Raw genomic sequence first — 26,133 nt, 5'->3', positions numbered from 1 at the left:
CTGGACTTTGTGAGGCGTCTATAACCTGAGGAAGGTTCTGCTTCCAGCTGCAGGTGAGGAGAGACTCTCAGGATGACGAAGAGCTGCAGAAGTCCGACCTGGAGAGCATCTCATCTGTTGGGAAACTGATCCTGGGTGAGGAGCCGCTCCGCCTCTTAGAACTCCGCTCCGCCTCTTAGAACTCCGCTCCGCCTCTTAGAACTCCGCTCCGCCTCTTAGAACTCCGCTCCGCCTCTTAGAACTCCGCTCCGCCTCTTAGAACTCCGCTCCGCCTCTTAGAACTCCGCTCCGCCTCTTGGGTTTGACTTTCCCTCCTCTTCCTGCAGGTCTGCCCGACTCCAGGGACGGCGAGGCCGAGTCCGATCTCACTCTGACCGACACCGACACCGAGTCAGTACCGCCTTGATCCGTCCTTCTCTCAGAACCACATTGATCCTGGTATCTCCTGGTTCTGGTTCCTGACCGGTTTTGGACCAGCAGCTCCAGAGATCAGTAAAGACTGGAAGTGAAGACAGGAAGCAGCTTTTCTGTTTCCTGTCTGAACAGGAAGTCCTCTACTCTGAGTCCAGAACTTAAACCCAGTTCCTCAGAACCGCTGGGCCCGGTTCAGTGGTTCTGAACCTTGCCCTGCAATTATGGACCACAAACTGCTGATGTCATCAGGCAGAAGAACAGAGCCTTGAGGAACACCACAACTCACCGATGTTCAGATTACCATAATTTTCATCAACAGCTGATGCCAATCAGCTGCTGTGCTGTGGTGGCGCAGCGGGTTAGCACGCCCCACATTTGGAGGCCTTAGGCCCGCGGACGTCGCGGGTTCGACTCCTGGTCCCGACGACCTCTGCCGCATGTCCTCCTTCAAAAAATGGCGCCGGCTCAGCTGGCTGCCTGCAGACACAGCTCCTGTCGTGTGCTGTAACTGCGAAATAATTTCCCTGGTGGGATGAATAAAGTAAAAATTATTATAATTATTATTATTTTGCACATCTGAGTTATCTGTTCTCCACATTATCATCAGATTATCATCAGATTATCATCAGATTATCATCAGATTATCATCAGATTATCTGGTGTCATGTTTTCATCTGAACATCAACTAAAATAGTTTAAATGAGAGAAGAACAACATCCTTTGTTCTGGATAATGTGAAGGATCTTTGTTCCCTTTTAAGAACCGAAGTAATCATAAGAATCACCTGAAGTCATCAGATGATCCGGTTCTGTTGGGTCAGAACCGGAACTCAACGAGCCAGACCTTTAAATCTGGCCGAGGTGGTTCCTCAGGTAGTCCGGTCCGGGTCACAGGACGGGTCAGACTCTACCTGGGCTGATTCTCTGTCCTCTGGCTCCCCCTGCTGGTTAAACCAAGCAATAGCCTGCAGAGTCACTGGTTCTGCTCTGGTTCTGCTCCGGTTTAATGTTGAAGGAGTTTCAGAACTGCTGCAGTAGAACTGGGCCGGCCAGTTCTGATCCAGTTTCATTACACAGATTGGCGTTTAACCGATCAGAACCAGAACCTGACGGGTCTCCTCCCCTGCAGGTCCGTCAGGATGGTCGCCGCCGGCAGCAGGAAGAGGCGGAGCCAAGGCCGCAGGTATGGCAGCTGCTGATTGGCTGATTCCAGGAAGCTTCAGATTAACAGCTGAACTGGTTTCCATAGAAACCTGCCGGAGAGGGAGGAGGGGGAGGGGGAGGAGACGCCTGCCTTCAGCCACTGGGGGGCGCCACGCAGGTAGGACACACCACCAGAACCTGCTGAACTGGGTTCTCCGTATCAGTCCTGACCCGGTTCTGGCCCGGTTCTCCTCAGGGTGGAGGTGTGGCCTGAGGACGGCCAGTCTCTGGGCCTCAGCATCGTGGGCGGGCGCCACGTCATCAAGCGTCTGAAGAACGGCGAGGAGCTGAAGGGAATCTTCATCAAGCAGGTTCTGGCTGGCAGCCCGGCCGCCCGGACCCGCTGCCTGAAGACCGGAGACAAGATCCTGGAGGTAGGGCTCTGGTTCTGGTTCTGGTTCCAGTCCTGGTCCTAACTCTGGTTCCTCCTCAGGTGTCCGGTGTGGACCTGCGAGCGGCGAGTCATGAGGAGGCGGTGAGCGTCATCAAGTCCGCGCCGAGTCCGGTCGTCTTCATCGTCCAGAGCCTGTCGGCGACGCCGCGGGTAAACGTGTCACACCAGAACTTTTCGGGTCTGGGTCAGAAATTATCCAAAAATCAGAAAATGAATCTACGTTTGAAGGCTGACGAATGAATTCTTCTGCTTTGGACTCGGCCTTGGTGGAGAGACTCGGCTTAGCTGCCGTTTGCAATTCAATGACTTGGAAATCTTGGGAATTTATGCAATTATTAAAATGAAATTTATGAAAATTTTATCTGGAAAAGTTATAAAATAAAACAGTTGGAACCCTGCCATATGCTAATGCTAGCTAAATATTGTCACTGATGTCACGCTAACAAAATTTAGCATGTTAAAGTTAGCATGCTAACATTGATTTTAGCTTGGTAACGCATAATAACAGTAGTAGGAGTCCTAACAGTAATTCTACTGCTACTAATAGCCACTGTGCAGCCCATAAATATTAATACTAAACACACCAGGCTAATGCTACCATGCTAACAGTAACCGCATCATGCTAATGATACCATGCTAACAGTAACCGCATCATGCTAATGATACCATGCTAACAGTAACCGCATCATGCTAATGATACCATGCTAACAGTAACCGCATCATGCTAATGATATTGTGCAATGCTAACAATAGCCACAGGATAAGATCCCTCGCTGCTGTTCTGATGAGTTCTGGTTCTGTTTATGCTGAGTTCTGTGGTGACAGTTTCTGACCTGGTTCTGTTTGTTTTTGTGCTGCAGCCGGTGTCGCTAACAGCTTCCAGCTACAGCAAACACAAAGCCAAGCGGACCGATCCTCTGGTAAGGACCGAGCCTCAGAAAGACGCCCCTGCAGCAGGCCGGGTTTCCTGGACAGGAACACCCACATGTAGAAACACGGCTAATGCAGGATGTTTGTTCCTCATCCTGGATCTTTGTTCTGCTAGAATCAGCATGGTGGTACCGCTGACCCAGTTACCTGGTTCTGCTGCCAACCAGCAGGTTCTGTTTTATTTCCCCAAATGGCTTTAGTCGTACTATTGTTATAAACACGTCAATAAATGAAACTCTTGGTTCTGGAAAGCGCCACCTGGTGGATAAAATCCCGCAAACAGTGAAATTATGACGTTTTTCAGTTGGGTCGGGTTCTTCAGCCTCAGCAGAACTTCTGTGCAGCAGTTTTACTCCGTCGGTGCTGTGAGTCCAGTCGGGTTTTGCAGAGATCTGCCGGTTGGTACCAGCACTCAGAGCAGAATTCGGGTCACAACCGGCAGCCTCATTCTGCAGAAGTTCTGATCTAGGCTTCATTTCTGCCCGGGTCACAACCGGCTTGGGTCCAGAAAGAGCTCCAGAGAGCCTGGAGAACCGCCAGTCCAGAACCCTGCAGGAGGTCCGGATCAGAAGGAAGCTGGATCAGAACTTTCTGTTTGTTCTGTACCTCACTTCCTGTATGGAGGTCAGGTGGACCTCTCGACCAATCACACGTGTCTCTGTCCCCCCGCACAGGTACCTGAGGCAGCCCTGCCCCCCCTCAGAGAGCCCCCACCCTACAGACCTCCCAGCCAATCAGAGCAGGAGCTGACTGCTCACCTGCAGAAGGTCAAAGGTGAGAAACACGACCAGCTCTGGTGCTGTGGCACTGACTAGGACAACCGGGCCAGACGGGTTCTGGTGTAAATGTTGGTTCTGTTGGGATTGCATAGAGATCCGGTTCTGGTTCCGAGTTGGACCATGGAGGACATCGGGACCGGGATTCCATCTTTGGATGTCTCGGTCCAAGTGTCTCCGATTCTTTTCATAGTCTGTCTTCCAGGACTGGTGTGACCTTTGACCTGCTTTCTGGGACTCGTGTGAGTGTTAACCTGTTTGTGTCTTCCAGGACTCGTATGAGCCAGCGGTCCTTCCGTCCGGTCCCTAGTCGTCGTTCAGGAGGCGACGTTTCTGCTAGTCGAGTGTTTCGCCTTTCCTCGCTGTCTGTGCTCCGGTCTTGGTGCGCTTGGTTTCGGTTCGGGGCGTCTGAGCCGGGTGGGCGGGGCTGTGGGCTCTGGGGTTTTCTGGCTGCTGAGTGAGATTGTTTTGATGCAAGCAGCTGATTTGCTGCTGGTTTTACTGGGAGCAGTTGGTCTCCTTGCTGGTTTTACTGGGATGGGGTTTCTGCTGGAATCTGATGCTTCCCTCTGGGATTGATTTCTTCTGTCTGCTGATCTTCATCAAGGTTCTTCCTACTTGCTGCCACTGATGCTCCATCCGAACTGATTCTACATCTTAAATCTAGTAAACGGGTCAGAACCTGATTTTCTGACCCGCTTTGGTTCTGAATGGTTTCTGAGGATTGGATCTAAAACTTGTTAATAAAGTTCAGATTAAATTTGATGCGTCTTCAGATTCATTCAGGCACAGACAGAATACTGGGTTCAGACGGGTTTCTGACCCGGTTGGTGAGGGAAGTCCTGGTTCTGGTCTGCTGTTTGGACCAGAGGATTGAAGGTATTAAAGTCAGAATGAATCCCTGGATCGACTCTGTGTATTTTGGTTCTGCTGGGTTTATCACGTCCAACACCAACATTCTCCTGTGGGGGGGGAGGGGGGGGTAGAGGGGGAGGGGGGCAAAACGGGGAGGGGGGGCATACAGAGGGGGGAGGGGCATATAGAGGGGAGGGGGGCATACAGAAAGGGGAGGGGAGCAGAAAGGGGAGGGGGGGGCAGGAAGGGGAGGGGTGTGTGATGCAGAGCTGCTCTCCTCCACAGCAGCTCAGCTGACTCACACTATCGGATCGTTTTCTGGTGATCTGCGTGTTGCAGCCGACCCGACGAGGAGACCAGACGTTAGTTCTGCTCCACACACTCTGACACACACTCTGACACACACTCTGACACACACTCTGACACACACTCTGACACACACTCACTCACTGTCGCTTCCCCCGTGGATTTATGTTGGAGTGTGAGGACTGGAGCATGGACGATGCTGCCGCCGGGTTAGTGAGCGCTCTCTCTCTCTCTCTCTGTCTCTCTCTCTTTTTCTCTCTCTCTGTTCTGGCACTTTCTGTGTGAGAGGTCACCTTTCCTGCCGCTGCAGCAGAACCAGCAGCAGAACCGGGTCGGGACGCTGCCGTGTCCCTGCTTGCTGCTGCTGATTAGCTGCTGCGGCTCAGGTTCTGCTGCAGGAGGAGAGTGGATCTGGTCGCTGCAGCAGAACCGCTTCAGAACATTCTGATGCATCGTGAGGAAGACTCTAAATCGGATCCATGAGTTCAGAAAAGCTAAAGATGCTCTCTCTGCAGCTTCACAGCTGGCCACTTTATTAGGTACAGCTTGTAGGTGGAGCCCGTTTCACCTCCGGAACCACCTGAGTTCTTCTGGGTCTGGATCCAACAAGCTGTCAGAACCGTTCCCCAGAGATTCTGGTGCAGGAGCTCTGAAGGTGGTCAGCGGGGGTCAGATGAGGCTCAGGTGGTTCCAATGGGTCCAAAGCGAGCTAAGACATTATCTCCTTCAGCATGATACCACCTCCACCAGGTTCTGACCCGTCTATGTGGAGCGACCTGTTCTGGTCCAGTTCTGGTGGATCTGTTTCTGTTTGCAGACAGTAGTGTGGTCTCCAACTCGATAAATACGGGCTGCCGTTCGGAAAATCAAAAATGAAACGGAATCATTTTTCAGTTTCACTCGTTTTCCCCATTTAATTAGCAAGCTAACTTTACAGCGTTAGCTTTAGCTGACTGAATACTTAGCCTGCTATTTAGATTGAAGCTAAGTGTTTAGCTTCAGGACTAACTTGGTAACTAAGCTTTGCTGAAGACGTATGACTGTGAAACTGAATGCTATCTGGAACTCCAGTAATGACGATATGTTCTGCTAAGTAATGAGCTAACTCACCGACTTGTTCCATGTTTTGATGTGATTTAACATTCAGTCCTGCTGATAAATCACCTTTTATAAAGTTTAACAACCAGAGGTACCAAAATAATGCATTCAAGAATATTTTAATTAAATAAAATGTAAAATGTTAAGTAAATAAAAGTAAAAGTTAACTTATTAAAATTTTACTTTAAAAGTTAGGTACTTTTAGTGAGCAGGAGAAAGATTTCAAACTAGTTGCACTAGTTTAGCTGCTGTGCAGAATCGGTCCTTCTAGTGGCGCCCCCTAGAGTGCGGGCGCCTTGGCATCTTCTGATCAGGAAAGCTGCTGGAACCTCACCTGGACTCCTGGACTCCTGGAGATGTGAAGTCCTGCTGGCCGTCCTGCTGCATGGCAGGGACAGCAGTTGGATCGGAGCCACAGGTTGGACCACAACCGGTCCTCTGCAGGTGGAGCTGCATCCTGATGGTGCTGGAAGGGTGGGGGTCAGCAGATCACCGTCTCGTCCTCCCTGTGTGTGTGTGAGTTTATTTCTAATACTTTGTGGGGACCCACACTGTTTTTGGGTCAGGGGTCAGATTTAGGACTTTGGTGTGAACTGAGTTTTGGTTAGGGTCAGGGCAGTGACCCCAAAGTGTGGGGCGCGGCCCCTAGGGGGGGCGCAGGAAGCAGTATGGCTGAATGGAAAAACCAAACAGTTACAACAAAGTGTTTCATTGTAAAGATGGTTTGTAGTTTGTTTTGTTACAACCTGAAGTGTGAAATAAACTTCAGTGCAGTTTGAAAACTAAATGTTTGTTTAGGTTTGTCTGGTTGAACCATGTTGATTTTTTATTTTTTTATTTTTGTGGGGATTTTATTGTAATCCATAGGGGGCCAGAAAATCTTTGGGAACCACTGAGTTAATGTAAGAAATGAATGGAAGTCAATTAAACATCCCCACAAAGATGGCCACGCAAACGTGTGTGTGAGTGTGTGTGCGTGCGTGCGTGTGTGTGTGTGTGTGTGTGTGTGTGTGTGTGTGTGTGTGTGTGTGTGTGTGTGTGTGTGTGTGTGTGTGTGTGTGTGTGTGTGTGAAACTGCGGTTTGTTTCTAGCTGATGAAGCAGCTCAGCTCAGTTAGTATGAAGATTCATCATCACCATCATTATTGATTGATTGATTGATTGATTGACCCAGAGTGAGCAGTGCTCAGCTGTCCTCCAGCAGCAGGCGGATGAGGAACCTCAGAGGTCCTTCAGCTCCGTCTGCCTGCGGGACGCAGTGAGGATTGGACTGGACCCTTCTGGACCTCAGTTCCACCAGCAGCCCTGGTGACTGACGCGCTCTCCTGCTGTGTTTGCTGCAGAGCGCTGCTGTGAGCGTTATGGCGACCTGCAGGGGGAGCTGCTGTGTGTGGACCTGGAGAAGGACCGGCAGGGTTTGGGTCTCAGCCTGGCGGGAAACCGGAACCGGTCCCGGCTCAGTATCTTCGTGGTGGGCCTCCATCCCGGCGGGCCGGCCTCCAGAGACGGACGGATCCGCGTGGGAGACGAGCTGCTGGAGGTGAGGAGGCGCCAACCAGCGGCTTCTGCCTCACCTGAAATCACCTGGATAGGTTCAGCAGGTTCCTCCTGACTGACCCGTTTGGACCGGTTTGATTAACGAGGCTAATTACCTGTTTGTCCATCAGATCAACAACCAGATCCTGTATGGGCGGAGCCACCAGAACGCGTCAGCCATCATTAAGACCGCCGCCGCCAAGGTGAAGCTCATCCTGCTCAGGTAGGAGTGCAAGGCATGCTGGGAAAACCTGATCATTGGTTTCTGTGGCTGAAAAGCCATCAGATGTAAACACAGCTCTAACGTCGCGTCCGCCATCTTTAACCTGGATTAAACCTGGACCCGGTCCGATCTGGATCGGGGCCGATCCTGTGACCTGGTTACCTGCCTCTGTGTGGTGCATGTTGGGTAAAGGTTGCCTCGGTGACGGCTGAATGACCAGCACCGGGAGCCTATCGCCATGGCAACAACCTTCCTGAGCCCAGACATCCGGTCAGAACCGCAGCAGAACCAGCAGCTGAGCTGAGAGGAACCAGATCCGACATGATGGAACCGGGTCAGAATAAAGTTCTGTTCAGGTTCTGATCCGTTTAAAAACGCCGAAATATCCGTTTAGCCTCTGAAGCAGACACCAACTTCAGTGCCACAATGTTTGACCCAAAACGTGGTTCTGTGTGGTTCTGTTTGGACCTGGAGGCTGAAAATATCAGCAGGTTCTGATGTTCTAGTCTGCAGTGTTCTGGTTCTGGTTCTGCCCCCTGCTGGTGAGGAGGAGTAACTGCTGTTTAACGTTGAACCAGGAAACTGTCTGCAGTCCTTCTGGTCAACAAGACCCGCCCAGAAACGGCCTGCAGCGTCCTGATTGGTCGGCCTAGTCATGTGATGATGATGAGGTTCTGTTGCGGTTCTGTAACATCTTCATCTTCTTCTGCTGCTGCAGAAACACCAGCAGCTGTTTGGTTTCACTTTCTTTTTCTATGTCTCTAGAAACAACGACGCTGTAAACCAGATGGCTGTTTCTCCTTTAACGGCTCCTCCTCCTGCTGCTCCTCCTGCTGCTCCTCCTGCTGCTCCTCCTGCTGCTCCTCCTGCTGCTCCTCCTGCTGCTCCTCCTGCTGCTCCTCCCACCCCGGTTGGCTTGGAGGTAAACACACACACACATTCACACACACCTCAACACATTAAACTACATCCATGAAAAATCTTCTGGTGCCATCAGGTTCTTGGGGTCGAAGGTCAGAGTCAGGAAACAGAACCTGCAGGTTGCCGTGGTAATTCCGTCCAGCAGGGGGAGCCGCAGCCTCACAGACGGAGAAGAACCTGAGGCAGAATCAGAACTGGGTTCAGATGGATGTAAAAACATGGCCGCCTCTGTGTTTCTGGGTCAGGTCGGAGGCTCCGCCCCCCCTGAGCAGCTCTGCCCCTCGCCGGACCTGCCGGTCAGAACCGACCCATGTTCTGCTGAACAGGACCAGAACCCGACCAGCGGGTTTGTTCGGAGCGACAACGCCCCCGAGAGGCCAGAGGTGGAGACGCAGAGGACGGTCCAGAGAAGCTCCGCCTCCTTCGGCTGCTCCCAGGTTTATCCTGCAAAGTCCAATTAGAGGACGGACCAGAACCAGAACCTTGACCCGCCCCGTTCTGTGTTTCAGAGGCTCAGCGATGCCGCAGACAGCGATCCCCAGGCTGCCAGGGCGCCGCCGGAGCTCCAGGTACCTACAGCAGAACATGGGCCTCTGAAACGAGTCGGATCAGAACCGGCTTGTTTAACATCAAGCTGACCCGGTCTTCTCCACCAGCGGTTCTGAGAAGGTTCTGATCTGTTTTTAACTTCCATCAGAACCAGTTTTAAACACGCCAGAACCAGAACCAACGTTTGGACCGAACTTAGGTCCAGACAAAAGTATTCAGAACCGACCCGTGTCAGAGCCAAAGAACCAGCCTCAACTAAGCAGGACCTGGATCAGAACAGAACCAGAACCTGCAGCCGGTTCTGGTTGTGGTTTACGGTTCTCTTCTGATCCGGGTCCAGTCCAGGAGCTCCAGCCGACAGACGGCAGCTTCTCCTCCTCTGGTCGGCGCCGAGGTCCAGTCTGCTAGTCGAGGTACCGCCCACGATTCTGGGCTGCCCACGTCGGACCCGTCTGGCTGCGCAGTGGTTCCGGGTCAGGAAACGGTTCTGGAGATCTGCAAGGGTTGGTCCGGACTTGGGCTCAGCATCGTGGGAGGAACTGACACCCAGCTGGTAACAGCTAGTTCTGTCGGGCTGAACAGAACCGGTTTCGGTCTCAAACGGGTCGTGGTCTCTCCTGCAGAACGCCATCGTGATCCATGAGGTGTACGAGGAAGGAGCGGCAGCCCGGGACGGACGGCTCTGGGCCGGAGACCAGATCCTGGAGGTAAGGCTGCTGGTTCTGATTCTGGTTCTGGTTCTGCTGGGCTGACGCTCGGTTCTGTGTCCAGGTGAACGGCGTGGATCTGCGCGGGGCGTCCCATGAGGAGGCCATCGCCGCCCTGCGTCAGACGCCGGCGAAGGTCCGGCTGACGGTTCTGAGGGACGAGGCCCGGTTCCGGGACAAGGAGAACCTGGACCGGTTCCGGGTGGAGCTGCAGAAGAAGAGCGGCAGAGGACTGGGCTTCAGCATCGTCGGCAAGAGGTCCGACTCCCTGTCAGCTAACCGGACCTGGACCAGAACCGCAGCCCGGTTCCACTGAGCCCAAACAGATGAAGTGTCTAAATGTGGCACCGGGTGAACGGTGGTACTGGAACCGAGCTCTGCTGACCTCCGAGTGTGTTACAGTGTGTGTGTGTTACAGTGTGTGTGTTACTGTGTGTGTTACTGTGTGTGTTACAGTGTGTGTTACTGTGTGTGTTACTGTGTGTGTTACAGTGTGTGTGTGTTACAGTGTGTGTGTTGCTGTGTGTGTCAGGAGCGGCAGCGGCGTGTTCATCTCGGAGGTGGTCAGAGGGGGCGCCGCTGAGCTGGATGGACGGCTGATGCAGGGAGACCAGATCCTGTCGGTGGACGGAGAGGACACGAGACACACGTCCCAGGAGGGCGTGGCCGCCATGCTGAAGGTGAGGATCAGGATGGAGGACGAAGGCAGGGAGGAGCTGCCGGTTCTGGTTCTGATCGGTCCTGAACAGAACCACGAGGAGGGTGCGATTACTTTAACCTGCAGTTTTTATCAGGCTCGAAATAAAACAAAATGTTTTCATGAATTTATTCACAGAAATAAAACGTTTGAGTTCTGATGACCTCTGACCTGAGCTCTAGTGTATTGTATGTGCAGAGCTGATTCTGGTTCTGACCCGCTTCCCTGTGGTTCTGTTGGTTCTGCAGTGTGCCCGTGGACCCGTCCAGCTGGAGCTCGGCCGCCTCAAAGCCGCTTCCTGGATGTGCTCCAGACTGACCACAGGGGGGAGCCAGGTGGGTTTCTGGGACCGGATCGGAGCCGCTGGTTCGGATCAGGTTCACACCCAGAACCTCATGTGACAGAGGTGCTGCTGGTTGTCATGGTTATGATCTGAAAAGTGTGGGGTGCTTCTGTAGCTGCGTTTCCATTGACGTGAAAATTACACAAATTATAATTCTGAAAATGAATTTACTGCAGAAATGCACCAAATTCAATAAAAATGAAAAAAAAAATTCCAGCTGTTTTCTATAAAACTGCATCACGAGTTCTGACCAACAGGATGTTACCGCAGGCAGAAATGCAGGAGAAGAAATGACAGGAAATGATTTCTAATGACATAACAGGAACCAAGTCATCCTCTTTGTGTGGGATTCTGTTTGCAGCTTCTGTTACCGAAGCGATCAAACGTTTCTCTTCCTTCCAGATGAGCGACATCAGCAGCTCAGGTGTTGAGGCTCCGCCCCCCCCACCTGCCTCACCTGACCCCACGATGACACCTGAGGAAATCAGCGCCAAGACCAGCAGTGACATCACTTCCTGCTCCGAGAGCAGCTCAGGTGGGGAACAGAGAGAGATTTTGATTTGATTTTTAAAAACTCATTTATTCACTCAGTAGTGATCCAAAGGAACATTCAACACAACTTCAAATTAACGCATCCATAAAGTTCAGGATTATATGAAGTAAATAAAACAGCTTTATAATCGCAAATATTCAGAAAAATATTTTCATCCACTTTTTAAAAATATCTATATTGTAACATCACTCTTGCTCTAATCATACTGCTTTTCACAAATTCATTAATAAAAATCATTAAATAATGAATTTTAAATTCATTATTAATTTTCCATTTTCTACTCAAATATATTGCAAGCCAAGAAAAGAATTTAACAACCCTCCAATTTTCGTTTTGCTTTTGTCATATAGGAGACAAAAATAAAAGTCTATTCTGTGAAACTTTCTCCAAATATCTAAAATAAATCCATTATTCTGAAACATTGTACAAAACAATTAAAGATAGTTTCTCTTAATAAACAAAAGGGACATTTATCTGAAACAGCAGGATTAATAATAGAAACAAAAACTTTAACTGCAATAATACTGTGCAAATTTCTCCACTGTAAATCATTTTTAGCATTTTTAGTCAATAGTGTCTCATAAAGCAACTTTAAAGAAATCTCTCCAAGGAGCATTTTTCATATTTTAATGTCACTTTGTTCAAAGCCGTAAGACATTTCATTTATATTATCTTTCCATTTACAGAATCCAAAAGTGTCCATTCATTTTTCTCCTTCTCTAGAAAAAGTCCAAGACATTCAGTCTTTCAGTTGTGGCTTAAAGAAAAAATCTGCTGCTAGAAGGCCGTTAAACCTTTGAGTGTTTTTTCTTCTGATAACATTTTCTTAAACGTTGCCAGCATCCTTCCAACAGTTCGCAGAGTGAATGTCCAATCGACATCATCCATTTCAGTTCCAACAAGTTGGAGCAGTTTCAGCGTAACCTCGCCTCTTTTCATCAACAGTTCAGAAATCATCGCCATGTTGGAACCCAAACGGTTCCAATAAGAACCAGTTTAAAGACGATCCAACTCTCCGTTTCCATCAGGTTCCAGGATTTTAACACACTAACATAAAAAGGTGACAAACACTTTACATTATATTTTGAAAGGTCAACAATAAATAAAGTTTTACCAAAACCTAAATTACCAACATTTGAAAAAAACAAAACTTTCTGTAACTTTTCTCCACAAAACATTTTGATCACCAAACAAAAAACTCTTTAAATCTGAATCTGAAGGCTGTTTTCCTCTAAATGAATCAAACCTCCTTCTTCCTTTGGTAAAAACAAAACACTCTGAGGGACCCAATGTAATCTGTCCCAAAAGAAATTTAAAATAATAGTCTGTAGTTTCACCAAAACACCGATAACAGATACGCGATGCCACAAAGTTGAAGCAACCAGATTATTAATAATTAGTGTACGGCCTCTATAAGATAAAAGCCATTTCTTTAACCATCAGTTCAATAAAACCTCCCAATTTTTCATGACCTCTATTTGATCCCCCAAATAAACATATTATTTTTTATATGGTGACTTTTATTATAAATAAAAAATATTTAAAACCATTTTTAAACCACTTTAATTCATCAGGTAATTTAGGTTCTTGTTTTGTCCACTTACCAACTGACAAAGCTTTACTCCTGCTCCAATTAACTTTGGAAGAAGAAATTTTACCAAAACACTCAATAATTTTAATTAAAGTAAAAACATCAGACTCTTTTGTTATTGCCACAATAATATCATCAGCATATGCAGAAAGTTGAAAAGGTGAAGAAACTTCACTTAACTTTATACCCTGCAACCTTTTCCTGATTTGCCATAACAAGAGATCAATGCTCAATGAATACAACATTCCTGACATTGCACAACCTCAGCCACTTCCTCTCTTTACATTAAAATGTGACTTAAACCACCATTGACTTTCAATACACTTTCAATGTCACAATAGAGGATTTTAATCATAGCAATGAACCCAGAGGAGAAACCAAAAGCTTTCAAAGTATTCCATAAATATTGGTGCTCCACTCGATCAAATGCCTTTTCTTGGTCAACAGAAATCAGACCAAAGTTTAAACCCAATAAATTAGAGACGTCCAAATAATCTCAAATTAAAGTTATGTTATCTCTTATTGATCTGCCAGGGATGCAATAAGACTGATCAACATGAATAACTTGATCAATCACGTTTCTCAATCTGCCTGCCAGAACCTTTGAGAAGATCTTATAGTCAGTACACAACAGACTGACGGGTCTCCAATTCCTTATTTCATGAAGATCATCCTTCTTAGGAATAAGAGTGAGCTCAGCTCTGCGACAGCTAAGGGGTAACATTCCTCTTACCACCCTGTTATTGAGAACAGATCGTCAGCCAACATATAAAACACACAAAATTATAAAACTCCACAGACAAGCCATCTATTCCTGGAGCTTTGCCATTTTCCATGCTCAGCAGCGCCTCCTGCAGTTCTTCCAAGGTCAACGCATGCTCCAAAATGACCTTGTCTTGGTCCGACACCTTTTGCAAGTCCTTAAGAAACTCTGCTGTTATCCCAGAATCTTCTCTAAACTCACTGGCATACAACGTGAAGAAACGTCCACAGCTCTTTTCCGCAGTTCGGTGGGATCTGTCAACTCTTTTCCATCTTCAGGACGAATGCAACGAATGAGACGATTTTGTCCATTTTTCTGTGAGGGAGCATCCATTCAGAGACACTTTGAAAACGTGAACGTAGCAGAACTCCCTGCGCTCTGAGCCCAGCAGATCAAGCAGCTTTTTTCTTTGAGCGTCTGAAAATGGCCTCCATTTCCTGTGGACTCAAAAACTGAAGATCCACAATTTCAGTCTGTAATTCTTCAATTGATTTGACCATTTCTCTTGTAACATTGTAAGTGTACTGATTACAAAACTGTTGAATTATAATTTTACCAATATCCCACCACTGCTGTACAGATGTAAACTGACATTTCATGAGTCTCCACTGTTTCCAAAAAAAGAAAATCCTTTTTTAAATCAACCATCATTTAACAAAACAGTATTGAAATGCCAATATGCACTTTTAGGTCTTAAATTATTTATAAACACATTTCCTATGATCATACAATGATCAGAAAAACCCAAAACAATAAAACCTATCTAGTCTATAATTCTCTTTACAATGATATTGCCTTATCTTTCCATTTTTAAAACGCCACACATCAGCTAAATCATAAGTTTCAATAATACGTTTCAAATGTGGCTCCAAATGATTCCTGTCTAAATCATCTACTGAATGGCCCCCCTGCTTCCACCCAAAACACCTCATAGTTTCCGTTGTCGCAAAAATGACATAATCAAAGCCGTCAACCTTAAATTTCATCACTATGCTCAGTTCCTCAATATCGTTTCTGAGAATCATAAACATTTGTCTTTTAAATGAAACGACGTGTTTCATCTTTGGTGATTTGCAACCCGACGTTTTCATAGCCGAGGCGATCTGACCGTGGCGTTAATTCCTCCATCAGCACATCGTCGCTGGTGGAGGCGGCAAGTTAGACGGAGCGAAGTTTTTCTAAGGTCCATGAAACAGAAACGGTTTGTGTTTCTCAAGACAATCCCTGTAAAGTACTCTGCTCACCTGGAGAGGGAGACACTGATCCAACCTGTGTGTGTCTCTGTGTGTGTGTGTGTGTGTGTGTGTGTGTGTGTGTGTGTGGGTGTGCGTGTGTGTGTGTGTGTGTGTGTGTGTGTGTGTGTGTGTGTGTGTGTGTGTGTGTGTGTGTGTGTGTGTGTGTGTGTGTGTGTGTTCTCAGGCGTCCGGACGGTGCAGATCACCAGGGTAACGTCGTCTCACAACACACCTGAGTTCTTCAGAACCAGAACCGGTTCTCACTCTGCTGCTCTCTGATTGGACCTCTGAGGTGTGTGATGTCACCATCAGAACCAACCGGATCTTCTCCAGAACCTCTGGTCCCAATCCAAAGGACTTCAGGAACTTTAGGGAAACCTTCTCAGACATCTGGTTCTGGTCCTAACGAGGTCCAGCAGGTTCTGGACTGGACCCACCACTTCAGAACCCCCCTAAATGCAAACAGGGATCAGAACCAAAATAAATGGGCTTATCTTCAGAACCAGAACCTACAGAAGTTCTGATCCTTTTCTAACAAAATGGTACCAGTACCAGTACCAGGCCCTCCTCCAAATTTGTCTGGAAGTGGTTCTGACCAAAATCTAAAGTTGTTCTGCTGTCCAGAACCCGATCTGAACCCAGTATTGGTCCCGACACCAGTCCAGAACCCACATTGTTGGTTCTGAACCATCCAGTTGACCAGAACCAACAAGAAGAACCTGGGTCCGATCACTGAGCAGCAGACAGAACCTCCTCTGGTTTCCTGTGATTGAGTGGGGTTCTGGTTCTGACCCACTCAGGGCAGCGGCGACTCCCTGGGGGTGAGCGTGGCGGGGGGGCAGGGCAGCCCGCTGGGGGACGTCCCCGTCTTCATCGCCATGATCCGGGCCAACGGCGTCGCCGCCAAGACACACCGGCTGAAGGTGAGCGCCGCTCCGGTTCTGGTTCCGCTCCAGAACAGCTCGGCATGACCCGATCAACAGGTTCTGTTTCTGGAGAGCCGGTGTCCATTTCTGCTTGCTTCATCCACGAAGTTCTGGTTCTGGTCGGAAACCGTCACCTGTTTATCAGACTAAACCTGGGACAGAACCCTGCAGGACCTTTTCAGTAATCTGTAGGAAGAGGAAGCAGGTCGGACCGAGCCGACGGTCGGCCATGTTGGCTACGCTGGAGGGAAACCATCAGAGCTGCTTCTCAACTCGGAGAAGCAAAAACCCTGAAACTGGGAAACGATTTACTGTAAAATGTTGCATAAAAACCGTTGATGTGAGAGCAACTTCCTCCTTCACCAAACGGAAACTAGATGGAAGCGTCAGGTTTTAGTGTTGGAGGATTTTACTTTAGGCTTCGGCTAAAAACCAGGAGACATTTCTGCTGCTAGCGCTAGGCTAGCACGTTAGCTTTGGTTGTATTTACCCAGAATGCCCTGCGCTGTAGTCCACTTCTTGCTTTCGGAGCGGACTCTGGTCCGCTTGGCGTTCACATTCTAACTGAACCCAGACCAAGGTTTGGAGGACCAGAGGTCAGAGGTCGAATAGAGTTCACATCAAGCAAAACAAACCGGAGTTTATAGACAAACGGACTGGATTTGGGTTAAAGCGGACTGAACTGAGCTGTGGGACTCTGGGTCAGAATTAGTGGTTTGGATCCATATTTTACGTCAATCTATCCAACTCAGATGGATGGCAAACTATCCAAGTTAAACTGAGACCTGACCCGGTTCTGAAGTCATCTGGTGGACCTTGACTGGATCTCACATCGGCCGACAAAGTAAAAGGATTCTTTTCCAGACCAGCATCATTTATCTGAGCATCATTATAAAAGTTATAAAACAGTATAAAAGTTCTGGTCTGGATCAAGTCAAATAAAATTAAAGTAGAAATAAAATTAAGTTTAGTAAAAATAATAAGCCAAATATTAAACTGTCAGATTCCAAAAGCTAATAGTGTGAATAAAATCCAAAGATTATGGAGTTTTCCCTCCTTTTCTCTTTAGCCGAGTTTCAGCCAGAGGGAGACGATCCACAGATTCTCTGTCTGCTTCCATCCTGGCTTTATGAACCGACGGTAAAAGCTCAGGGTTCTGGTGGGCTGCAGGTTGCTGGAGCTCACTTCAGTACCAAGGACCCAAAACACTTAAAAACTATCAATAAGACCTTAAATTTGATCCTAAAGCAGCAGGGAGCCAGCGAAGGGTTTGTGAAACCGGGGCCACAGATTCACCTCCTGGTTTTGGTCAGCAGACCAGCTGCAGCATTTTGTTTGCTCTGCTCCAACCCTGAGTACAAAGAGTTAAATAATCTAAATGTGATGAATGATTGGATCAAAATCAGGCAGAGGAAGATCAGATTTGATCTTAGCAAGGATCCTCAGCTGGAAGAAACTGGCCTTGATAGCAGCGCTAACATGCTAATCAACTCTAACACAGGATCAACAATCACACCCAGAGTTTTCACAAATGGACGACAGCAGGAGGACGGGGGACCGACCACAGCGTCACGTCCAGGAGAGGACGGCTCTGACCAAACATACAATCTCAGTTTTTATTATTTGGGTCCAGAAAATGTCTGAACATCCTGAAGACGATCCTGGAACATCGGCCCGGCAGACTGGAGGTCATGTTGAGGCAGAAAGATCTGAACGGATCTGCAGAGCAGCAGAAAGAGACTTTGTGCTTTTTAAAGATGCAACCCAGAGGCGGCAGATACAAGGCGCCAACATCGACCCTGAGGAACCCCGTACTTCAGAGGACCAACGCTGCCCCAGATCTGCAGAGAAACTCCTGTTGGAAGGAACCGGAACCGGTTCAGTGCTGAACCTCGAATAGCAACCAGAAGATCCTGTGATCCACAGCAGACAGATCTAAAGACCTGCAGATTCTCCCTCACCAGTTAAAAGATCCTCTAAAACTTTTAAAAGGGCAGCTTCAGTCACCAGTTTCATTCAGGTCAACATAAGTCTGCAGTTGGACAGAAGCAACTTTCCCAAAACTTTGGACATCAATGGCAATTTAGAGATTGGTCTGAAGTTAGATAAGACTTTGGAATCGAGGTTTAATGAGCGGATGGAAAACCTCCAGACTTCCATCAGAAGCATTTTAACAGAACATGAGCCAATAGAGTCAGAGACATCTATGAGCAACCGACTGGGAACGGAGGCCAGAGGGCAGGAAGAAGACTTTAACTTGCTAACAGTTTTATCAACTCGTTAAGAGACGCCGGCTCTAAACATTCAAGGGCTGCATTGCAAACTGGCGGAGCCACTGGATCCGCACTGGAAAGGGAGACAATCTGAGATCAGAAATTCTGTTTCTGAAAAATGTCAGGAAGTTTTCACAAAGCTTGGATGAAGCCATGGCAACATTTCTGTCACAGGACAAATGAGAGATTTCAATGTTAAAAAGTGTTTTTGGTTTGTGGCCATTTAAGGAAACGAGGTTTTGCAGCTTTCACAGCTCTCTGGTAGTTAGCAAGTCCGTCTCCAAATATTTGCAAAGAAATACAGAAAGAATCCAAATGGTACCTCTGGTACCGGTTCGCCTGGGATGAGGATGTTCCACCCGTTCCATCAGGTTTGTTCTGGTCCGATTCTAAGAGAGGCACCTCTGTTACGTTGAGCGTCTTCCAGGTGGACCGTCAGCGGGACGGAACTCCATCCCAGTTCACCTGTTCAGTCAGAACCAGCCGTTCACTGGGGTGTTCTGCACTCGGGTTCTGATCCAGTCTGGACCACATTCCTCCTGGACCTCCACACAGATGTTCCTGGTTGTTGGGTTCCAGAAGCAGGAGAACATCTGTGGTTCTGGTTGAGGTGCTAGAACTCAGTCTTGGTGTTCTGGTTCCTGTCCACTGTAGGCATTGGTAGAACTCCTGTAGAGTTCTGGTGGTACTCTCCATCCAGAACCGTGACAGACCCTCCCAGTCTACCGGGTTCTGATGGCGGAGACCCTGCTCTGGTACTGGCTGGCCCCAGTTCTGGACTTCAGTCTGGTTCTGTTCTGAAAACACGGCGGTCCTGCTAAATGGAGCCGGGTCGGTTCTGTTGCCCTGAGGTTCTGTGTCTGTGCAGGTGGGGGACCGGATCGTCAGCGTGGGGGGACAGCCGGTGGACGGACTGTCCCACAGCGAGGTGGTGGCCATGCTGAAGAACAGCTACGGGAACATCAACCTGCAGGTGGGCCTCTCCGGTTCTCCTCGGATCAGAACCGGTACCACCTCTGGTCATGGTGAACAGACAGTACAGATCTAGCTTCGATGTCATTTTCACCGAGAAGTTAGAGAACATGAAGAGCAGCTAGAACCGGATCTGTCAAACTGTAGAACCAGAACCTTTAGAGTCGCTCCGGTCCAACTGGAGTGTTTACCGCAGACGGTTCCAGGTCCAGACATGGTCTTGGTTCTAGTGACCGACATGATTCCTGGTCTGTTTAAAGCTTCCCGTTTTGTCTTGTTGGGGAGGTTCTGTCTGGTTCTGACCCGGTCAGAACCCATCCCCTCTCAGGACGTGTTTCAGGTCCGATCAGCCGGTTCTGATCGGACCTGAAACCCGTCTGGTGTCTTCAGGTGGTGGCCGACACCAACATCAGCGCCATTGCTACTCAGGTGGAGAGTCTGAGCGGCAGCTGCAGTCTGACGGCGAGCAGCGACACACACACACCGTCTGAGTCAGAGTGAGAACACACACACACACACTCACACACCGTCTGAGTCAGAGTGAAAACACACACACACCCAGGTGGAGGTAAGCTGACCTCTGACCTCTGCCCCTAGCGGTCCTCGGTCCCGCAGCATCACTCTGGAGAAAGGCTGTGAGGGTTTGGGCTTCAGCATCGTCGGGGGTTTCGGCAGTCCGCACGGAGACCTTCCCATCTACGTCAAGACCGTCTTCAGTAAGGTCAGAACCGGTCGGTCCGCGGGTCGCCTCAGAACCTCCGTCCGTCCTGACCGTCCTGTCTGTCCGTGTCTCAGGGCGCGGCGGCGGTGGACGGGCGTCTGAAGCGTGGCGATCAGATTCTGTCGGTGAACGGCGAGAGTCTGCAGGCGGTGACCCATGAGCAAGCAGTGACCATCCTGAAGAAGCAGAGGGGGACGGTCACCCTGGACGTCCTGTCCTGACCTGGACGTCCCGACCTGGACGTCCCCGTGTCTCCGCCGTCATTCGGGTCAACGGTTGCTCTGCTTCGTCTCCATTTCCTGCTCCGCCCGCCAGGCGCCTCCCCAGTTCTGCTCACCTTCCTCTGCAGCTTCTCAGTGGAACAACTTCCTGTCGGGTTCTGGAACCGGAGCGCCGCCTGGACCGGCCCACAGTGAACCGCAGCAGGAGCTGCGGTCTGCCACCTGGTGGTCAGAGTGGGGACTGCAGTATGTCCTCCTGCAGGTTCGCTTCGTTTCCATCGGATCGGACCCGGCTCACCCGGTCCGATCATCAGAACGGACCAACCATGTCTCCGTGGTGACCCCTCTCATTCCTCGGGTTGAACCTTTCTCCTGAGGTTCTGGTTCTGTCCGGATCATTCCCGGCATGTTTCAGACTTCCCCAGTGTTCCCAGTGTTCCCAGTGTTGATGCATGCAGCAGCGTGACACTAGCACCACAGCTTAGCACGGAGCCGTTTGATTGGTTGGCAGCCATGATGTCACACCAGGTCGCAGAAAAGCCTCAAAAGTTCTGGAAAGCCAAGAAGAGATTGTTTTGGGTTCCGGTTCTGGTTCCTGTCCCGGTTCTGGTTCTGCGGGTTTGGCTGGCTTTCTGCCGTCAGGCGACCTAAACGTTTCGGTTTCGGTTCTGGTTCTGTTCCAGGTCCAAAGTGCCGTTCATCAATTCGTTACTTTATTTCATGCAGTCGATGCATTTTTATGATTCCTCTGAGCGTTGTTGTTTGTCCGTCTCCATGGAGACGGCTCTCAGGATGTTGTTGGCATGGTGCCCGTTGCCTTGACAACAGATGCAGTGTCTTCCACGTCCATATTAAAGCTGCAGGCTGACGTTCCTCATGATCCCAAAATAAACTTCCAAACCCAGAAAAGCGGATCTGGAGAGACTCGGCTGCTCAAAACTCCCTGAAGGTTTTCCTGGATGTCAAACTTCCCAGTTTTCCGGTAAACATTCAGGCGTAGCTGGAACGTTCCCGGCCGTTTTCCCTGCTGAGCAGAGATGGGATGGTGGCCAAACGTTCCAGAGCAGCTTGAAGTTTTCCTCTGAGAAACTGAATCTCCTGATCCGCCTGCAGCCTTTACTTCATTCTGCTGAACTTTTCCTCGTCTTGCTCCTGGTAAAATCATCGCCACATTTTAAACCTTTAGAAACGTTTTTATCTTCACTTTGGTGTCATGACTGCAGCTAAATTAACTTCTATCAGCTGCTTTAAAACCTGGGTGTTTGTGCAACTGAGTTGTGCTAACATGTTAGCTTTGTCCGTAATAAACAAAACTAAGCTAAGGCAGACTTTTACAAGATGTTGTTAGCTCAGTTATCTTGGCTAGCTCTGTTAGCTCTTGGTTGTACAAAATATGCTCAATTTTATAGCTTAGCATAATTTCATCTCCACTCAAACTCAATCTGTGACGTAAAGGTTTCTAATTTAATGTTCACAAAACATTTAAAGAGCAACGTTTCATATTTCACCAGATTAGCTTCGTAGCTAAACTCTTTTACATTTTGCTGTTAATCAGTCAGAAACACTGAAATTGTAATTATGAATATAGAATTGCTTAGGAAGATTTATTAAGATGTTTATAATTCTTTAGAAGCTAAAGCTAACTTGTTGTTAGCATAACAGTAGAGAGCTAAAGGGAAAACAGTCTGCAGAAATTTACATATCAAGTCATGTGCACAAATATTCTGTCTTAATTTATTTGTCGTTTCCACTGGAAATAATCAGATTTCTGTGTTTTTGTTGCCACTTTGTGCCGCATCCCATCAGAACCTGAAACGGGTCCGTTTTAGTTTCATGTCACGTTGTCAAATGATTCTGGAAAATGTTTTTGATTTATAGTGAGATTTAAATGATGATTAGTTGAAAAATGAATAAAGATTTCTCTGTTTATCAGGAACAAACAAACTTTAAACTGTTTCAATTTGCATTAAATTAATTCTGCCATTTGATTAAATATTAAACTTTTTGTTGAAACTAATATTTCAAACAAAATATTTTGATGTGGAATTATTTTCAAAAGCACATATTTAGGATTAGACAAACATTTTAACCTGCAGCAGCTCAGAAACGGCGCTGCTAACGGTAAGCTAACTGGTTAGCTAACTGGTTAGTGGTTCTGGTTCTGACCAGTAAATCTGGTGATGGACCGGAACCGCTACACTTGATCCTTTTACTCTTCATCACTTCACTTGATATTTTTATCAATATTCTGTTTCTGTTTGTTCTTGATTGTAATTTTGAGACGAATTTAAAATATTTATTTTTCTTTTAATCTCCTGAAAGGAAGTGAAACTGAATCCTGCAGGTTTTATTTAAAGGTTTACAAGGAAACATGACCTTGATTAATCATTCATGTTCAGTTGCTGACTCAGGTCTGGACTTTGACTGGGACGTTTTATCTCAGTTCAGGACAACGCCTTGAGTCGGATCAGAACAGTTTATTACAAAACGTTTGTCATTCACACAGAACAGAAACATGTCATCGTGTTTTCACTGAACGATGAATCATTAACCGCTCAGATAACTGATTCATCTGGAACAGCTACAGGGGTCTGGTTGCTATGGGTTACTGGTCTCTAGGCCAGGATCACGTGATGATCGGGAAGATTGAATTCTGATTTAAGGAAGGCTGGAGCCAATGGGACGCCTGCTGGCCGGTCACATGGCCGTAGATTTTTCCTCGGCGGCGATGACGTTGTCGTAGACGTTGCTGCCGTCTCTGGCCCTGCAGCACAAACACAGTCAGCTTTTGAAGCTCCAGATTTCTGAGCAACCAGCAGCCGAGACTTTACGAGAAAAACGCACTGGTTAGAAAAATGGGATTTTCAGCTGCTTCCATTCACTGCTGCCATGTCTTAACTTCCTAATGCTAATAACTCGGCCTGGTTTTCTCCAGGGGAGGAATGCTGGTCAGAACTGGAGCAGGAGTTCCGGTCGTCTCCTCAGAGAGCTTTTGAACCTCTGGACCGGTTCCGGTCTGCTGGGTCTCCAACATTTGAATAAATCATCAGATGAATCTTCACTCTCTGGACTCTGACTAGAGTTGGAGTCATTTTAGTTTAGTTCTTCTGATGAAGTTCTGATCCCAGAGTTCTGCTGCGGTTCTGACCGTTCTCCAAGTCCCTAGTCTCTACGAGTTGCCGAGTCGTGCAGGTTGCTGCGACTCGTCTCCAGTTCCTACCTGGCGAGGTCCAGCCGCGTCTCGTACTTCCCCTTCTCCAACTCCAGGCTGCTCCTCGGCCTGCAAACAGAACCGGGTCGGATCAGTCCAACATAAAACACCTGGATGGGACCGGACCGGACCGGACCGGGTCAGTTCCTTTGGACCAGGATGGAGGCTGAAGGTGGGGCTACTTGCCACCGACCAGAGGCAGTCAGGCAGATATTCAGCTTTTCTTTAATGTTTTTGATATTTTAGTAGAAAAAAACTTTCTCCAAATTATTAGTCCTTTTATGATTAAAGTTGTAAAGTTATCAGCTCTACAAAAACTAATAAAATCACAAATATTAGAAGAAAAAAACATTTCATTAATTAAAATAAAAACTTTGATTAACAGAACTAAACTAATGAGTTTTTAAAAATAACTAAAATGAACTAAATTAGCAGGAAGTTGAACTTGTTTCCTGCTGTGCCGCTTTTAGCCAGCAGGTGGCGATAAACCGTTTCCGTTCTGGTCAGAAACTAAAGGCTGAACTGAAACAGCAGCTGCTTCACCTCGGGCCGTCCAGGTTGCTCTCGTACGGGTTGCTCTCAGCGAAGGTGCCGTCAACGCTGGAGCTCCTGCTGACGACACACACACACACACACACACACACACACACACACACACACACACACACGGTTCACCAGCAGCTCATGTTGACCGATCAGCAGACGGCTTCATCTGAAACATTGCCCTGCTAAGAGTGGTCTAGTCCAATCAAGCTGGGCCTGAAGTGATGAAGACGAGTTGTGACCGACCTGCTGGACTCGCACCAGACCTTCTTCACCAGCGCAGCGATGAAGGTGAGGATGAGGAAGCCGCAGACGGCGACGATCCCCGTCAGCCACTGGGGCAGCAGCCGCTCTGGGCGGCTGGCCTGGCCTGCAGGCAGAGGTCAGAGGTCACTATGGTTAGCCAATCAGAGTGGAGCGGTTCTGACCCGGTTTCTCTGGAACCGGTTCTGCTGACCAGAACTCTGTGGGCTGCTGACCTTTGACCTGTGGGCAGAACTCCCTGGTGAACAGCAGCAGATCTGGTTGCTTTAACTCTGTTCCTAGATCTGCTGCAGTTTAACTCCTGAAAGCAAAGATCTACAGCTACACTGTAAAAAATCAACAGCAAACTAAAGGTTTAGTTTTCAAAGTAGAAGGCAGAATTCAAAGTTGGTTTGGATCAAAATATTTAGTTAGCAAATTAAATATTTAATTTGGAGCTAAATATTTAGCTCAGATGCTAATATTCAACTTCTTAGCTAAATATTATCTTTGAATTAAATATTTAGTTTGGGACTGACATTTACAAAAGTAGGAATAACAAGGTGAGTTTTTGATTATTCAGTTGAGTGGTTTTGAAAACTCAAAGGCTAAATTAACCAAATTATTGCTGTTAATTTTTACAGTGTAATTTTACAAACTGGACCCCATAAATATTCTGCTGTTTATAGTTGTTATGTTCCTGGTCTACAGATTAATGAATGATCGGTTTGTGGTTTATTGTTATCTGATCATAATAACCGGAAAAGATTCTTCCTGGATCAAAGTTACGTTAAAACTTTGGGTTTAAATATTTTAGCTCAAATCAAACGTTTCTTCATTTTTATTCTATTTTTTAGATTTTAACGCTAAAACTGTTTCCTACTTTAGACTTTTTTTTTTTTTTTTTTTTTTACCGGATTGGACCTCAGAACCTGAGAGTTTGAATCCCGCCCCGCAGCCCGGCCACCTGTCCAGGTGAAGCAGCCTACCCGTCTGGGCCGCCGCGGCTCCGACCAGAACCAGCACGCAGGACGTCAGTTCGGTTCTTCCCATCTCGGAGTCTGAAACAAACACCTGAGAGCTGCAGGTGTTCCTGCCAAAGCTCGGATCATTTCTGTTAATCTGTAACCGGGCTGTTATCTGCTCCACTGCCTCGGCCCGACGAGCTGCTGCGGCCACAGAACCGGAACCAGCACCAGAACCGGAGTCGGATTCCTGCAGGAAACCGACCCAGAGTCGCAGTTTCTCTGCACAAAGTTTACCTGCAGAAAACCGGAGACGCTTTTAGGATGTTTTCAGGCTCTTCACGGCAACCAGGTTGTCAAGGCAACCAGGCTATCACACCATAACGGCATCCTCACGTTTACAGAACCGGAACCGAGCCCGCTTTGGTATCAAAGGGCGTGGAAACACGTGGGGATGAGCGGAAATAAGACTGGGATCGATTAACATCTTTAACATTTTCGATTAACATCTTTAACATTTTCGATTAACATCTTTAACATTTCTGCTCCAAATCAGGAAAAACGTTCCAGTTCCAAGCTGGGAATAAAACCTGCAGCGGATGTAAAGCGATTGTTTTACTCAACCTTCTAGACATCAGAAGTAAAATTTCATGTTTATATGAAACATTTAAAAAAAGCATTTAAAAAATGTCCAGTGTTTCCATCCAGTCACATTTCTTTCTGCTCTGTTGCTAGGCAGAATATTTGGGCTCCGTGATTTTGGTTTTAGTTGCTAAAAATGGACAAAAATTAAAAAAATTTCCAGACCAAGAAATTAGAAAACAGTTTACCTCCAACGTCTCCATTTATTGAAGATTTTCATTTTAACAAGGTTATTTGTGTTTTCATCTACAATCATTTGCATCCATTTCTTACAAACTGTTTACTTTATTATTTTAATTCATATATTGTACAAATAAGTGTATT

The 26,133-nt window shown here is 47.6% G+C and overlaps 2 protein-coding genes across 3 annotated transcripts in view; one reads left to right on the top strand and one right to left on the bottom strand.

Annotated features, from left to right (window-relative positions):
- The window catches only part of LOC102232924 (inaD-like protein), a 41,817-nt gene extending 19,634 nt beyond the window's left edge, over nucleotides 1–22,183 (top strand). Inside the window, 28 exon segments of the mRNA XM_023339834.1 lie at nucleotides 48–135; nucleotides 327–390; nucleotides 1,543–1,596; nucleotides 1,663–1,734; nucleotides 1,813–1,990; nucleotides 2,050–2,160; nucleotides 2,871–2,930; nucleotides 3,615–3,714; nucleotides 3,988–3,992; nucleotides 4,939–5,086; nucleotides 7,318–7,514; nucleotides 7,642–7,733; nucleotides 8,499–8,619; nucleotides 8,621–8,655; nucleotides 8,731–9,091; nucleotides 9,164–9,223; nucleotides 9,544–9,756; nucleotides 9,827–9,910; nucleotides 9,975–10,168; nucleotides 10,443–10,590; nucleotides 10,856–10,942; nucleotides 11,353–11,485; nucleotides 15,277–15,302; nucleotides 15,893–16,015; nucleotides 19,160–19,264; nucleotides 19,654–19,760; nucleotides 19,861–19,984; nucleotides 20,059–22,183. Of these exon segments, the coding sequence (XP_023195602.1) occupies nucleotides 48–135; nucleotides 327–390; nucleotides 1,543–1,596; nucleotides 1,663–1,734; nucleotides 1,813–1,990; nucleotides 2,050–2,160; nucleotides 2,871–2,930; nucleotides 3,615–3,714; nucleotides 3,988–3,992; nucleotides 4,939–5,086; nucleotides 7,318–7,514; nucleotides 7,642–7,733; nucleotides 8,499–8,619; nucleotides 8,621–8,655; nucleotides 8,731–9,091; nucleotides 9,164–9,223; nucleotides 9,544–9,756; nucleotides 9,827–9,910; nucleotides 9,975–10,168; nucleotides 10,443–10,590; nucleotides 10,856–10,942; nucleotides 11,353–11,485; nucleotides 15,277–15,302; nucleotides 15,893–16,015; nucleotides 19,160–19,264; nucleotides 19,654–19,760; nucleotides 19,861–19,984; nucleotides 20,059–20,205 (3,237 nt within the window). The 3' untranslated portion in view covers nucleotides 20,206–22,183.
- Nucleotides 22,184–22,667: 484 nt separating this feature from the next.
- On the bottom strand, nucleotides 22,668–25,299 carry smim24 (small integral membrane protein 24). 2 transcript variants are annotated; one of them, XM_023339047.1, is made up of 5 exons: nucleotides 25,192–25,299; nucleotides 24,206–24,329; nucleotides 23,960–24,028; nucleotides 23,426–23,485; nucleotides 22,668–22,969 (listed from the first exon to the last, which is right to left on the bottom strand). In XM_023339047.1, the coding sequence occupies exons 1-5, from the start codon at nucleotides 25,253–25,255 to the stop codon at nucleotides 22,903–22,905; spliced, it is 384 nt and encodes a 127-aa protein (XP_023194815.1). In that variant the 5' UTR covers nucleotides 25,256–25,299; the 3' UTR covers nucleotides 22,668–22,902. The 2 variants fall into 2 exon arrangements, with proteins under 2 accessions (XP_023194815.1, XP_023194816.1); XM_023339048.1 differs by having other exon boundaries at nucleotides 23,960–24,025.
- Between the last annotated feature and the right edge of the window lie 834 nt (nucleotides 25,300–26,133).

This window comes from Xiphophorus maculatus, chromosome 9 (assembly GCF_002775205.1).
Source record: "Xiphophorus maculatus strain JP 163 A chromosome 9, X_maculatus-5.0-male, whole genome shotgun sequence".
NCBI classification, from domain to species: domain Eukaryota; kingdom Metazoa; phylum Chordata; class Actinopteri; order Cyprinodontiformes; family Poeciliidae; genus Xiphophorus; species Xiphophorus maculatus.
Note: the sequence above shows the minus strand (reverse complement) of the source record. Positions and strands in the feature narration are given on the sequence as shown.

Excerpts from the sequence above, each read along its gene's own strand:
- smim24 (XM_023339047.1), bottom strand. The coding sequence starts at position 25,255 with ATGGGAAGAACCGAACTGACGTCCTGCGTGCTGGTTCTGGTCGGAGCC. Across the intron at positions 24,029-24,205 it reads GTCTGGTGCGAGTCCAGCAG|CAGGAGCTCCAGCGTTGACG; the intron begins GTCGGTCACAAC and ends GTGTGTCGTCAG. Across the intron at positions 23,486-23,959 it reads AGCAACCTGGACGGCCCGAG|GCCGAGGAGCAGCCTGGAGT; the intron begins GTGAAGCAGCTG and ends TTCTGTTTGCAG.